General features: G+C 35.3%; 1 protein-coding gene across 2 annotated transcripts; it reads right to left on the bottom strand.

Annotated features, from left to right (window-relative positions):
* Window positions 1–9,654: 9,654 nt before the first annotated feature.
* Window positions 9,655–15,943, bottom strand: LOC147533958 (N-terminal nucleophile aminohydrolases (Ntn hydrolases) superfamily protein). Of its 2 annotated transcripts, none has more exons than XM_086647407.1 (11): window positions 15,602–15,943; window positions 15,469–15,519; window positions 15,145–15,265; window positions 14,947–15,031; window positions 14,575–14,653; window positions 14,125–14,260; window positions 13,346–13,515; window positions 11,844–12,007; window positions 11,285–11,405; window positions 11,110–11,214; window positions 9,655–10,124 (listed from the first exon to the last, which is right to left on the bottom strand). In XM_086647407.1, the coding sequence occupies exons 1-11, from the start codon at window positions 15,740–15,742 to the stop codon at window positions 10,032–10,034; spliced, it is 1,266 nt and encodes a 421-aa protein (XP_086503533.1). In that variant the 5' UTR covers window positions 15,743–15,943; the 3' UTR covers window positions 9,655–10,031. The 2 variants fall into 2 exon arrangements, with proteins under 2 accessions (XP_086503533.1, XP_086503532.1); XM_086647406.1 differs by having other exon boundaries at window positions 13,346–13,518; window positions 15,602–15,937.
* Between the last annotated feature and the right edge of the window lie 368 nt (window positions 15,944–16,311).

Genomic DNA, 16,311 nt, shown 5'->3' with positions numbered 1-16,311 from the left:
ACTACTAAACTATCATTTAGCCACGCATCACTCATCCTATTTCTTAAGCGTGTTTTAACTAGCTTCATAGCTGAAAAAGCTCTTTCAACAGAGGCAGTTGCAACGGGCAAAGTTAGTGCTAAAGTGATAAGCAAATAAACTAAATGATATGCTTTATCCCTCTTAGTTTCCACCAATGTTCTAGCAAGAGCTCCAATTCCATCTAAATTTGAGAAATCGTCCTTTTGCCTCATATCGTAAATGTAATTGTCAAGCTGAGAACTAAGTAGCATGGTGTCAAGACTACTGAAATCTGACGGATAAAATTCAGCAAGACGCATCAACTTACTTTTGTCGAAAAGGGAAAAATCTCTAGATGGACTCAAACATGCCATAGAGCAACTCGGTATTCTTCTCAGTGAAACGAGCATTTAATTCTTGAAGTTGCATATCAATAATGGTATTGAAAATTTCTACTTAATAGTGATAAAAGTTTGTAATTTGTTGTGCATTCTGCTTCTCCCTTGAACTATGTACGAACCATTACGATCAACAACTTCAATATTATGTTTTTCACAAAAAGTAAAAACATTCCAGACCACTGATGACCACTCATGGTCTCGTACATATTGAATTCTAGATTTTGATGACTCAACAAAATCCATGGCAGTCACAATATCTGGTCCATTGGTGTCAACAGATCCGGGCCGCCAGAATCGCAAAAAGAAGGAGCTACATAGGTTTGCTTTCATTGTCTCACCTCATCATCTTCTTCCTCTTTCCCCTCTGCTATAGCCACCGACGAAAACCATCGATCGACCAACAGTTCTTTTTTTCTGCTCATTTTCTCTTATCCTCTCTCGTTCCATCTCACGCCTCTCCTCTCCTCTGTCCGGATCTTCTTTTCCTCCTTTTCTGGATCGAAATAGTATTATAATATAGAGATTCTTTTTTAGTATTGATGTAGCATCTGTTCCACTAGAGAAATGCAATGGTTGCTCGCCGCAAAAATGAAAGAGCACGAGAGAAGACAATGGAATAAGGGTAAAAGAGATCGACAAACAATTCGACTTCAGGAAAAAATTAAGGGGATCAGAAAGTGCAATTTCTTTGGAGTTGATGAAGTTGGATTGATGGATCTGTTTATATTTGGTGAATTTGATCAAGGTAAGTGATAGTTGAAATTGTAAACTCAAATACTATTTATTGATTAATGTTAGTAGTAAAGAAATTAGTAGGTCAATTTAGTGGTAAGTTAATGTGCTAATGGAGAAGTTAGTATAGTTAATGCATAAGTTAGTGGGATCATGTTAGTAGTGGTTATAGTTAGTGGGTAAAATTTTGGTTTATAGATAAACCAGTCTTTGCACTTTATTTTCCATCAAATCAAGTCAAGTAATCAAATTCCATTCAACAAAATTTCTTTTTCATTCTTATTTGTTTGTGCAAGTTAATTTTCCTTTGTCATTCAGAAATTAAAGTTTCGAATTTTTGGATTTATAGTCCAAAAATCTACCACAAAACCGACATTTAGTCCACCCTAATCTTAATATAGGATATTAAGCCAAAATACTAATCAAAAAAGAAATCTAGTCTGAATGGGTTCATCTCTATAGAAAACACAGATCTCTATGATTCATGTTTAATCATAATACCCATTATGATATTATATATAAGATATAAATCCCTTTTGAAAATCAATCTCCAAAATTCTATTTCCATTTTTATCTCACATTTTCTCTCTCCAATCTTCTCACATAACCGAACCCCTTTATTTTCTCTCTCTAAAACGGAAACCCTCCTTCATTACTAAAACCACCATCATTTCTCCATTATTGAATCTTCGAATTTTCTTCCACCATATTCCTTCAGTTTTGTATCCATTAAAAGAATTTTGGCTGCTTAGAGAAGTCCAATCCATCTCAACCTAACGTGGTTTTTCATCATCATCTCCAACCATCTTCATTCTTTTATTTTAATCTGTATCATCTCCTTCTTTTTACGATTTTAAGTGTTCTCTCACTAAGATGCATCATCATTTTATTCATCATTTTTATATCCGTCATCTTCGATTATGTTTTCATCATCTTACGATTCTAAGTTTTCCTCTTGTCATCTTTGTTTATGTTTTCATCATCTCCCTGTTTTTAGTTCATTTTCATTATCTATCAGTTTTTTGTTCGTTTTCATTATCTCTCTGTTTTTTTATCTAGGTTTTCTTTATATTCTGATCCAAACCAGATTTCCATACATTCTAATCTAACTTATTTTGGAAAACAAAATTTTTACAAAACATTACTTGTTTTTTATTGAACAAAACTCATATTTGTTTCCTGGTTTTTTTTAACTAATTCTTGTTTTGTTTCATAGATAATGTGTTATTTATTGTTCATGTTTAATATTTCATTACATGATAAAAAAAAAGTCTTTTAATATTAAACATCTTATTTACTGTAAACATTACATATTTTATAAAACATTATTTGAAATGTAATAAACATATTTTGTTTTCCTTTATACATTATACATTTTGTTGTCTGTTTTTTTCATTTTTGTCATTGTAGTTTGGTATGGAATATCCAAGAGAATCACCCAACGTAGTGAAGAAGATCATTCTAAAATCAAATGGTTGGGATAAAATCTTCACTCAAGTTGGTTAGTTGTGTCCCGGTGGTGCTAAAGCATTTCAATTCGCCAATTACCCAAATGATAGACATTGGTGGGTCAAAAGTTGTCAATTTCTTCCAATTCCAAGACCCGACGTCATGGGCATACTCATTCTTTCCCGGTCAAAGATAATCAAATCTCAACAATTTTCATATTTCAGCATATAATTATCCTTCTTAAATTTACAAAACAAAACATGTTTTCCAATTACAGAGAATTGTTCATAAATTATATATTATTTATGAATAAGAAAACATTATTTCTAGTGGATATACCATAATTTATCTGCACATTTAAGATAAATCCAAACAACTTCTTAATCTATTAATATTACATAGGTACACTGCTATATCTTCACAACTATCAAAGTCATTCAACAACCAGATTCGACATGATAGGGTACTTCCAACTAAACTGATGTTGGATGCAATTCGTATGCATATAACGGAGACGATGAACTTCAATCGCGTTTAAATCAAGAACCATCTACTTTAACAAATTTATTTTTTGTTCACTTTCTTCATCAACAACTCTCTCACTTACCTATATCAACTTTTCTGCCACTACCTTGTTTCCCTTTCACTGTTTTTGTTTTTGAACTTCCACCCACTTGTTATGGAAATAATATGTTAGGTATGTAAATTCAACATAATACATCAATAATTATGCATAATTTATAACAAACGACAGTTGTTCTAGTACAATAATTCATAATGTTGAATCATTTATCTACATCTTCTTAGTAACAATGTATCATTTCGTTAGAAATTATCAAAACTTTTCACAACTATTACCTCATGAATCGAGGGTGATTTGGTTTTGGATTTCTTCCTATGCACTTCCTCTTCAGTAATGTTTTTTCTTTTCATAGGGCTTTTTCTGGTTGATGTAGAATCATTTGTAGATTTAGCAGTACTTTTTTACTTTGGTGCCATCTTAATCTCTTGCACATCAAGAAATTTTAGGTATTTAGTAATAAATTATATGTATTTCAGTAAATAAAATAAAGTTTATGTGAAACAGAAACCCATTTCGTTATATAAACTATAGTGTTTCAAACATTATATGAAAGTAATTTCCATCCTACATAACTCGTTTTTTTACAAATAGCAGAAAATCGGTTGACCAACATAAACCCTAAACCCAAAAAGTAAAATAAAACAAGAAATAACATTAAAATATTCTGAAATCTCACCAAAATGTTGAAACAACCCTTCATTATAACGGAAAATAAGCATGCAAGATGAAATATAAACAGTTTTTCACCTGAGAGTGATGATGGTTGAGAGTTAATCGGTTCAAAAAAATATACCGTTTGAATGGAGATTGTATGTTTTTTCACCTGCAACTTTCTGTCAGACGGTTGAAGAAGAAGGAACGATTGAATAGAGGGATTTGGTTGTTCAGTTTCCTAGGGTTTCGAAAGTTTTGCCGTTCGGTTTTTTTGGAAGAGAGAGAAAGAGAGATTTTGTTTCTATTTCTGAAAGTAAGAGAGAGAAAGTAATATATTCGTGTCCCTTTTTTAAAATCAAAATCACGGTAAATTTGGTGTTGGAAAATCTTACGCCCGGCTTCCACGAAAAAAGGGGCGGGAATTGATTGGGATATTGAGGGAAATGGTTTTACTATAAGAGAGTATTAGGGTCCAAAAGCGAAAAGGACCAAAATCTCTTTTTCTGAGAAGATTGGATCCTATTCCCTTTTTGGATATTATTTTGGTCCTAAATCCCATGGGCCCTAAAGTTTATTAGTTTCCCGTATTTATTTTCATTTCATGACAATTTTTATTTTGGTATTAAAAAGAGAAGGGATGTTAATATGAAAATAAATTTGGTTTGCGTTGGTTTTGCTTTTAATTAGGGGCGTTATTTCTCTTAATTTTATTATAAAATTTTGGTTTAAATATAACATTTTGAGTTGAGAATGTTGTGACGAAATCAAATAAACCAAGAAAAATAATCAGAAATAAAAAATCACATATAACACGCATAGATTTACGTGGTTCGGTTGGTGAGACCTACTCCACAGCGAACAACAATACGATGATTTCCACTATGATAAATAAACAAATTACATAAGGATTCGTGAGAATTCAAAAATAGATATCTCTAGGGTTTCAGTTTATATGGCCCACTGCAACCCTAATCCCACCGACTCCCTATTTTTAATTCCCGAAATATACATATATTCCGCTAACACTAGTATCCGCCTTAACATAAGCCCTAAGGCAGGATTGGATTGCATCATCTCTATACTTTCGGATGAGGATCATGAAACTAATCTTCTAGATATGGATATCACAAATTTACTTCGACTATTTCAAGTATCTGCTAGAAAGGCTGTTGGAGCAATAACTTTACCTGCTACTTCTGAAACCCAAGAGAAACATTTCTGTGAAGAAGAAAAGGTCATGTATTTTTCTGAATTTTGAATTGTCTTGAGTCAGATTGCCGACTATTAGTTTTTGTGTAACTCATTTGAATTGCCAACTCAAGCTGATTTTGAGCCCATTTGACTAGGACAGATTCAGACGAGTCAAATGTTATTCTTACTTTTGACTTATTTTCAGAAAGTTCACAAAAGGAATAGGTTTGAAGTTACTCTTGCCATCATGGAGGGTTTCCCTCGGCTGTCACGTAAATTCATGGCAGATAAGTATAAAATGACAGCCCTGGTAGATACCAGATGGCAGAAGTTGTACTGGAGGATCTAGAGGATGAGATCACAGACAAAATTGAATCTGCAATAAAACAAGAAATTGTCGGTATATATAATATAACTATATACATATAAACTCTTCAACGTTCTTTGGTTGTCGTTTTCTTTACTGAATGAATATATGAAATATGACATGTTTTAAGTTTCAAGAGAGTGATGGAAAACTCTCTTCTTACTAATTTGACTTGTTTATATGAACTTCAGATGGCAAGGTTTATAGCCGTACATGATTTATTCAAAGATTTCGCCACTTTTATTGAATGCAACACAAATATAAACGACTGAGGCGGGTAAAGTTTTGTGATTGAGGCGCCAAAAACATTTACGTGGGGTGGGGCCTTTTAAAAATTTGGGGTGTTTTTTATTGTACGAACGCACATGTCCTAAAAATGAGTTTTGCACTGAACAAACTTTAAAAATCATATGTGACACTCAATATGTTTAAGATTTAGTGTTGCACAGGAGATGCTCTAAGTTACTCTTACACAAATTCTGTTGTCAGTCGTAATATAACAAATTGTAAAGAAAAAGGGAATAACAAATTACCTGAGTTAATTTGGAATCGAATCCCTGACCTTACTGTTGTAAAACACTTCATTGACTTGAACATCTCAAGATCAAACTTCATTGTGACATTATTAAGCATTTTGAGCAACTAAGTTTGTTAGATAAAACTTAGAAATACCAAGCTGGACTTATACATTGGAAAACAGAAACTTATAGTGAAAGAATTTTGTTTGATCCTTCTTAGAGAAAGAGTTTCCTGGTGCCCCTTATATATAATAAAATACGCCTATCTAAGATTGCACAACTAACCAAAATCTCAAGGATTTTTAGGTAATCGTTAAGATTTTACACAATCGTTTTTTGAGAAGGCGAGATTTATTCGTTTTTCATCGATGGCAACATTATAATAAAATATCTAACGAAGTATCTTATAGATCCGAAATAAAGTATCTTAGAGATCTAAAACGTTAATATGCTAGATTGATTTCATTCAGAAATGCATATAATCACTAAGAAATTAAAGCGCTAGAAGATACGATCTTCCGTCCATTCATTATAGTATAAAAGTTTCGTTTGTTAAAATATCCTTGCGAATTTTTGTTCAAATACATGAATATTATGTATCCATGCCCCACAAAGTCTATACACATACAAGTTTCGATGGCATACTGACACCTTTACAACTATCAAATTTTAGTTCTAATTTTAAGCCACGTCAGTTTGTAATTAAAAAAAATGTACAGTACTGGAATAGAAATTTTTATTAAAATATGGGATCATTAATGTTGAATTTCTATTGTTTATAGAAAAATAAATTATAAACAAACAATGAAATATTTATAGGATTTGTACGATAAATAAATGAGATAAAAAAAAATTATCCTAACCTATTGCAAAATTTTTGGAAAATCTTCAAATTCTCTTTAAATTTTTAGGCCTAGGCACTTACTAATTTCTCTAAGAATTGGTGTAGGAAGATCTAGCTCTTCCGTCTATAAATTTGTCCTAAACAGATGGAAACGGCACATTACTGAAGTAATATTCTTCTCTAATAATATTTTTAAGGGTTGTACAGACTACACACTGCATTATGGATGAAATGCCTCTCCCTTACACTTATATGTGATATCAAAAATGATGGTATGACTGGTCACTCTCCCTAAATCTGGACCGGCCACGTCACTCGGTCGGAATTCAGCTAGGAGAGTGGTCGGACATTCCATCAGCTCTGATATGATATTCTGTGACCGGTCATTGTAAATTGATAAAGTTACTTTTACAATCCTTTAAATTGAGTACCTAATATATAATCCATATTAGTTTTTAGTATTAAACTTACAATGGTCATGCTACTAACGTAATCAACAACATAAAACACGTGTCAGCGTTTAACATATAAATTACATGTCACGTGATCTAAACATATTCCTATTTCTAACTATTTTAGCGCCTCCACATGGTCCAACTTTTTCTCCAATGTGCCTTTAATAGAATAATAATGATAGGGACCTAGAAATCCCGGACAGAACCTAGGCATTCTTTCCCGGCTGGCGTTGAATCTGTGCCCCTCTCGCGAAATTTTCTATTTGATCCGTCATTTGCAATAGTTTCGCATCAGTCGTTTCCACCCAAAACTTATTTCCCCGGATACATTTCTTATTTCCCCAAATCACCCACCTTAAAATATATAAGATTGAAGCTACGCCTCTTTACCGCCTCGAGACACCGGCTCGCATTGTAAAAAAAAATCGCATCAACGTGTAAAAATATTTTTTTTAAACACTGAGAGCTTCACGCCTTTTTAAAAATAACCATTTCAACATATATGTATTTTGATATTGATCTCCTACAATCAAGAGATCCAACAAATCCAAATCAGAGTAATCTCTAAGCGATTGGTTCTTTAAAAGATAAACATGTAATTCTTCGTCCACTGTAATTATCTCGTAGCTTGATAGCCTTCTAGTGGTTTAGGCCTTGTGTCACGGACCGTTAGATCGACCCGGTTTAGTACGCTCAAAACACACGGAAGTGCGGAATATCAAATCCTAACGTACCATGCGGCGCTATGCACTCCCTCCTAGTATAGAACCAGTCTTCCCGAACATCTCAGAACATATCGACTATCAAGTCATCTTGGTCTCGCCAATAATGCGGCATGACACCATAGTGTTCCAACATACGAGCACAACCTGTGTTGTCCCGTACGACGCTTCTTTGAGACCTAGTCTCTCGCCCATTGTAAATGATACCAACAATAGTGCGGAGCACACCAAGCCACATACGCGGATCTTGCCGTCTAGTCTACCATCCGGCACCTACACATCTCAGCTTCCATCTGGACATTAGGCATAGGAGCATCCTTCGTTCCATAAGCTACCTTACCTCTGTATGCCCAACATAGCGCATCAAGGTCTGGCCCCTTGAATAACTCAATCCTCCTTACGGAATAGGATAGCACGCCCTGACGCGACATAAGTACATGTAGTCCCACTTCCAAAGGAACACAGTATCCTATCTCCAGGTACTGTCCCAAGTCATCTCGTATGACAATGGAACTCGTGCAATATACTTCTGTCACATATGCTAGACCGGCTTTATGGTTTGCGCATAGAGATGCTCACTTTCGTGTACACTTCCTAAGATGAGCGAACGTCACACCCACGAGGTCATGGCATATGCTGGGATGTATATGAGGAAGGGACCACCCCCTCCAATAGTAGCAAAGTTCCTATTTTGCCTATCTCGACAAGGAAACATCAACCTTTCAACCAGGCATATTTGTCGTATAAATGACGTTCTCGTCTCTATTCCTGACTTGAATGCTCCGGACGCCTTCGGTGCATGGCATAAGGAACCTTCTGGTCCTCTTCGACCTCGTCTTTGACCCTCCGGCCTATATGCTCGCTCGTACCATCCTAACACACATCACGCCATAAGCATCTCCAAACATATGGGCGTGACACTTGGTCACCAAGGTATATGTCCAACATTCCTTAATCTCGTCACCAAGATACAAGTCCAACATTTACCGTAGGACCAGATCTAGGCATGTGCATCTCTGAGCCGACCGGTTACTTATAACACATATGATTGCATCTTTTTCATGTCTTTTTGGTTTTTTTCTTCTTTTTCCTAGATTCAACATTATAATTTTGTTAAAATAATATTTTCCTCTATTTGTATTTATTCCTCTTGGTAAAAGTACAACATTATGTTGTACAAATGAATCTATTCAACCTACAGCGTAACATACAATAGCATTTTTCAACCAGTCCTAAAATATTTTGACCACCTCTTCGCCCAAGTAAATCGACCTAAGCAAGGGGTTTGATCGGGACTTCTTCCCCTTCATGTATCATAAATGGGTCTGGGGCTATTTTGAAGGCTTGGCTACTCTTTCCAGCAGTACCACAACAATTAACACCTAATTTGACCTTTTTAGATCTGTTCAACCTTTCTGGATCTGTTCAACCTTACTAGACATGTCTCAAGAATCAAAGAGAGAAGAAGAGAAACACCAAAAACTTCATGTTTGTAAAGGTCTAATCTTTACTTGGTATGAAGCAACATTGATGAATCTGTTTGAACCTCAAGTGATAAACAAAATTTTGGCTATCATACTAATATGAATGCAGGTATGTTGAAGCGAATTCGGTAATTGAGAGCTCAACCTCGAATCAAGGTTTTCATCCAGAAATTATGCCACAACATTCTTCCAGTTAGATCAGTGCTCCCCAAATTCTTACCTCTTAATACAACATTGTGCCTTATACGCAACTATGATTCAGAAACTTACAATCACTTGATTTTCAAATGCCCCATGACAAGGGAAATGTGGATTCAGAACATACAAGTGTTACATATTGACTCAAACATGGCCCCTAGTTTCATCGAGTGGTTCAAATTTATAAATGAAGGCTGCAACAACAGGAGCCTGTCACACCCTAGAGTAGCCCAAATTTCGAAGCAATTTAAATTACTAAAACCTCTGGTATGATAGATCAGAACACACTACATTTGAGACCTAAACACAGTCTAATCCCATGGTTCCAACCAACACATCTGATAGTTAAAATAATGAGAAAGCGATAGTGACTTGTTAAGAACGAAAAACGTATAAATTATTCAATAACTTAAAATCGAAACCTGGATTCTTCTCACAAAGTCTTTTGTGCGCTAAGATCTATTCGTGCAGCAAAATGATCAATACCAAATGAACGTTTATATCTACTACTTCTAAGGATTGAAACCTGCAAGAAACAAACGGATACATGTTAAAGATAGTCTAATAAAATTGAATATGATCATCAAACTCAGTAATCAGACCTTAACCCATGTCCCTGACTGACTGAAGTCAGTATGAATATCACGTCCTGTGATCTCAATTTACTTATTTTTCGTATTAAATCAGAACTCCAGATTACACAACTTAGCCATGTTAACCAGCTCCAGTACCCACTCTTTTACTTAAACCAATCTCAATCAGTGTAATTTTATACTTAACATGGCTTAAATCAGCCGAGACCTCAGGCTTGGGTTTGGTCAACCGATCCTGATCCCATATTTGTTGAGATATACAGAAGACTAGAAGAGAATAAAGTCATTAAACAAATGTGGACCCTATTTTCTGTGGTCATGGAATAATATGGTCAAGCAAAGACCTGGTTAGGACCACAACCATTCACAAAAAGTACATATTATATATATATATATATATATATAAAGTTATAACATGCTATTTAACGTTAATACTAGCTTCACTATCTCTTGTGCTACCATGTACTCTAGTCTAACAGTAACTGTCATTTCAATAGGTAAAATGTGAGAGTCCAAACAGAGATATCTTGTCTATACTTGCCAAGCTGCATATGATCATGTAAGGACCATAAAGTACCCCTCTAGTCTAGTTAGTTGTTGTTCTGTGAATAATTAAAAATTGATTCATCCAAAAGCAAGAAAACATTCAGTAAAATAATAATGGCTTCATTCACTGAGACAACAATATACATGGGGATCGGTGTGTTTGTCGTATTTTCGGTTCCTCCTTTAGGTCTTATCCTACTCAGTACTCACCATGTAAGATAACTAGTATAGGTATCGAATATTAGTAAGTGTACGAGTTATTCAGTTTACATGTTACACAGACCAAGTGTGGCTGAGTTTTGAATCGGTTATGGGCATGGCTCAGAAGAAACTCATGTCAATAATAAACTATGAAGTAAATTGCGAGTATACCTTCGGTTGGTGCATAGAGTTTCCAAAATAACCTATCCCAAAGGATAAAGAAGAATAGGTAGCAACAATCTCTACTGCTTCCAGCATTGATGTGTTTTCTGAAATCTAAAGCATTTATGCAAGTTAACACCTCACTGAACAAACTAACAGAAAAAGGTTTGAGAACGGAGCTCACCATCTTTGGGGCATCAACCTGAACGAGTAAGATTCCAGCACTTTTATCACCTCCTTTACCGCTTCCTTGAATAATAGAGTCCAAGACCTTTGTGCAAGCAGATGCTGGTCCCTCCTCCGATCTACAGAAACAAGTAACTGTTTATATAACATATCTGCAACACTAACGCTGTTGAAGTCTTTTCCCGGTTTCAGCAAACCCTTCAATTTTACAGAGTGGAATTACTGAAGAAAATTACTAACAGCATTCACAGGGTGAATTTTTCGAATGGGAATGCACCCAATCACATTTCAATCATTTACATAAATTTTAGTGTTATCTAGATTATTTAATTAGACCTAGTGAACATTCAGAGAGAAAATATATAAGAAACTGATACTATACAAGTTAGTTTACACAGATAAAAATTACTGTCAGACCTAGATCAGTTAGACACTTATCTATATCATCACTTTTTCAATATTTTAGGTTCACCAATTACCAATATGTACGTGTTAAATGGCTCTCCAACAAGACAACAAAGATGTCGATACGACAAATTAGATAATAATAGGCTTACAGTGATGACGAAACACAACACTCGCGTGCTGCAAATCCTTTAATTAAGTATTCACCACCACCACTAACACAGCAACCGGCTAAGCAAGAATTTCCAGAGGGACCTTTCGAGGAAGCCCAACAGCCAGAACCATACATTGCAGCTAATCCAACACGGCCGCTGACCTGTAATTATTGTCAAAGAATTTATTTTCAATATTAGAGTCTACTTTTACTTACAAACCAAAAGGATCAACCAATGTTGGTCATCAGACTGATAAATAATGTGTACGAAACTCATTATACAATGTATGATTCCGGCTGTTGACCTTCCTTCGTTCTTTCTTGTCAATCAAAATACCCAAAGAGTTGAGAGTGGGTTTAGGGTTTGTACAGATATCATATCTTACTGCATTGCTATTTTGTAGAGATGAGAGGGATTTAAGGTTATATCTTTTTTATTTTTTCAGTATTTGCATGTTCAAGCATTGAACATGAAAAGCTTTGGTGTCACACAGGAAATTAGGTTTCAGTTTTAATACGAGTATATGACAAAAAGTCTTCAGTCACTTTACCCTTATGCCGCGGGTTGGACTTTGGAGGGTGTAAAGGGACTAGAACAGTAGAAATTTCAACCAGTGCTGTCAACAGAACAGGGCCGCCAGAATCACAAAAAACAAGAGCTACATAGTATTATAGACACCACCTCCCTAACCTCCCCTTATTTCAACTACTAGATCAAAATTGATTTCAGAAATAAAGCTCAAATACGGAGATTTATTGAAACTTGAAAGTTTTATTCTAATCTGATTTTTCTTTCTTTGAATCAATATAATAAGAAAAGATATAATTAGACTCCCCTTCAAGACAGGTTTGCAGATGAACTGCTCAGCAAAACAAGATCTAAAGGTTTAAATTGTTACAATCATTGCTGCCCATGACAGAGTGAAATCCAAACAAGATTTGAACTAAGGCCACTTGTCCCATCTAGACCACCTATAAAGCAAAGCTTGAACCTCTTCAACGATGTCCTCCATTTTAACTTCTTTCCTTTGAGGATCGAGATTTTTTTTTTTTAAATAAAATAAACAAGAATTAAGGGTCATAACGTGTGTTTTTAATTATAGGCCTGCGCAAGCCAGGTCAGGCCTCGAACAAACTACAAGCTGGGTATACGCAGCCCAGCAAAGGCAGATTGGACTCGAGTAGCGCAGACCACTTTAGCACCACTAGTTTCAAGAAGGCAACGGCAGACAACATTTTTTGTTCAGATCCAGAATCTGATTTACTAACAACAAACTCAATCTTGACTACTCAAAAACAAATTTTTAGATGGTTTTGATATATTGGGAAAGCTTGTTCAGCTAGCTTGTAGCTTTTTTCTTTGTCTAATGTACTAGAAGTTCATTGTGGGACAGAAAGGAAACAAAGGTGAAGTTGATAGAGACGCAATTCAGTTATGACCAACCAGAACAGAAATCATATGAAGAGAAAAATTAAAACACTAAGAGTAGAAGAAAAAACCTTTAACACTATCCCACCACTTGAAGCGCCTGATGCTACGTGTCCTTCAGTGTCAACACAAACAACGCCCACTGTATCTACAATGGCATCCTCGTCCAATGGATCCAACACAAAAGTTGATGGTAGGTCGCCAGTTCTAGTCTCCTTTGCATGTTCACATGGTTGAGATCCTACTGTTGTTGAACAGAATGTAATAACCATCAGACTGACGATTTTCATTTTCAAGCACATGACAAAAAAGAATCTACCAAACATAGCTAAAAGCTGTTTAATAGATACTCTAATTATTTAGGTTTACAATTTTAGGCGTCCATTACAGTATTTTACTGAACTCAATGAGTTTTATGCACATATTTCTTCAATCATATTAAACCTGAACCCTAAGATTTATAAAATTGAGGAGACCTACGGATCCGTTGTATCCACATTCTCATGTCTAAATCTGTGCTGCATAAGGTGAATTAGTATCAATATCAAGATTTTCATCTCTGATAACCTAGTTTTCCAAACATTTGCTGCTCTAAAGTGAAGTATGACTGTATGACACAGCTTGAAGGATCAAAATGCAAGTTTTAAAAGTTCAGTTAATTGCGTAAACCTACCTACTCCATGTCGGCCTTCCTAGATCCTTAGTGTATGAGGTAGAGCCTAGATTATCGCCATTTTTCGTTTCTTTGTATTATGTAACTTACTTATCTTTCAACCCCACTTATTTTCAGTTTTACCAAGTGAAGTCACAAATAATTTAGCAAAAAACTGACTAGATGTGGGAGAAACACCTGTACTCGGTCGTAATGTAGCAACTTTCTGAGAAGTAGAGTGATCAGTAGCTGAAAACTCGTTCTTTCTTCTGGCATCATCAAGCATTTTTCTGTATTTCAGCCATTGTGTTTTTGCTCTCTCTGTTACCAACCACTTCATTCAAATAAGCAGGAAAAAAAATCAGGGAAGCAGTATTGTTAATATCTTGATTCTATTGATATCAAAATATTCAAGCGCTACACTTTTTCCGTTACTATCACTCTTTTGTGAAGAGAGCAGGACTACTGAGTTCAGAAGCTGTAATCCTACCTCAACGGTACAAGAAAGTAATCTTGGAGTAGCTCGATGAAATGGTAGTTTTGTACTTTTGTTAGGCCAGCCAAGAGATTGATGGTCGTACTTTAGTTTTCTACTTTTTGTCTATGTCTATAACCTTGCATAGATTAAAGTACAATAAAATGATATACCTCATTAGCGTCGCTAATGGTCCCAAAGACAATGCCCTTTGACTTCCCCCACTCTCGTGCAGATTCGCCGACTAGGAAGCTGAAGAGCACAAAATGCGAATTATTAAAAGACCTAAAGAAACTTATGTACAAAATAAGAAGAAAAATTTAATTAAAAATGAAACCAAAAACCAATCACGGAGAACAGCATATACTCATTATCTTTGTATGACTCAACAAGCAAATCAAAGAAAATAAAATATTATATGCCCAAATTAAAATTTACAATTCTAGATGACTGAAAAGATTTAGTATGACTCGATATTCTTTATATGACTAAAAAAAACAAGATTTAGATGACACACTAAGCAAGGATAATACGTTGATCAGTACATGGGAGGTATTCGACCAAGCAAAGATGGACCCATCAACTGATCCTTGAGTAAGCAAGTAGCAATTTGGATAGAATTTCGTACACCTGATCTAGATCGAACAAAATGGATATTCAGTACGTTGTAATAGAACAAAAATAGTAAGCATCCCGTACTCATAGCGAGAGCACCGAGCACGTAGTCTGGTAGATTCAAATACCTGGCACTGCTCCAACAGCTCCAAATGCTCCAGAATGACCATCCATAATACTAGCATCACATTCTACACGACCGCCTTCTGTCAAATTTGAACCTCGGCCTGCATTTGTGCTTGGATCATCCTATAACAAAACTAACAAAACTCAAGATAAGTTCTTTATTTACTGATGTATATGATTACTCCAAAGACCTTCTGTCAAATCATGAAACTCTTAAGACAAAAACAAACTAAACCATGAATGATAATAGGTTTTCAATTATTAGATTATGGGTCAACAGAAACTCAAAACACAAGAAACAGAACTTCCTTGGATGTGGAAAATACCTCTAACACTTGAATTGCTGCTGAAACAGCATCAACGCACACACCAGGCCCCTGAGAATTAATGCCTAATCATTGATTTTTTTATTTTTTGGGTAAGACGGAGGTATTCATAGGAAGAAGGGAGAATTTTTACCTTCTGAAGGATGGAGGCAGCAGCAAGGCAAGCTTTTTTCATCACTCTTCTAAGCGCTTTCTCGTTGGAAGGAGCATGAAACCCAGCACCCACATGAACTGCAACGAAGAATCTAGGGTTTTCTTCAACTCCTCCCGCCATTCTTCAAGAAAAAAACAGGGAAATCTGAAAGAGAAGACGGGAAAATCTAAAGAGAAGAAAAAAGAAACAGTTTTGGGGCCAGTCGGACAGAGGTCCTGGCGTGGGAATAAGTCCGGTCTGGTGATTGCGGGCTTCCTCCAGTTTCCCTTGTGCCACACTAGCATCCCCAATGCAAAATTCAACAAAAATTCAAATATCGTTACGTTACAATTTTAGTTGAGATGAAAAATATTGAAATCCTCGAAAGATATTTCAAATGTAACACTCTAAACATTTAAGAATTACTTCGGTGTTATTTCCTGAATAGATAGTTTGTTTGGCCAACGCTTTTGAAAAGTAATAAAATTTTCTGAGTGCAAAGACTGTCAAAAATTCGTCAATTTTTGTTGACTAATTTATTTTCTAATTGTTATAGAACAATAATTTTGAATGAAATTTTTTGTTTTTCTTTTTGGTTCTCCCAATACTACTACAAATTTTTACACTCCCATAATAGTTGTCGGCAACCTTCAATTTTTCCCAGTCTTTGTTCTTCTCAGTCCACCACATTCAACCACCATCACCACTAA

Source organism: Eschscholzia californica, unplaced genomic scaffold (assembly GCF_041429995.1).
Source record: "Eschscholzia californica isolate CP2 unplaced genomic scaffold, dmEscCali1.0.p SCAF_6, whole genome shotgun sequence".
Lineage (NCBI taxonomy): Eukaryota > Viridiplantae > Streptophyta > Magnoliopsida > Ranunculales > Papaveraceae > Eschscholzia > Eschscholzia californica.
This window is presented reverse-complemented; position numbering and strand designations above follow the sequence as displayed.

Bases quoted from the DNA above. Each gene is read 5' to 3' on its own strand.
- LOC147533958 (XM_086647406.1), bottom strand. From the start codon at position 15,742: ATGGCGGGAGGAGTTGAAGAAAACCCTAGATTCTTCGTTGCAGTTCAT. The intron at 15,266-15,468 runs GTATTTTCCACA...GTTTTGTTATAG, and splicing joins CAGCAATTCAAGTGTTAGAG to GATGATCCAAGCACAAATGC. The intron at 14,261-14,574 runs GTATATCATTTT...ATTTGAATGAAG, and splicing joins CCATTAGCGACGCTAATGAG to TGGTTGGTAACAGAGAGAGC.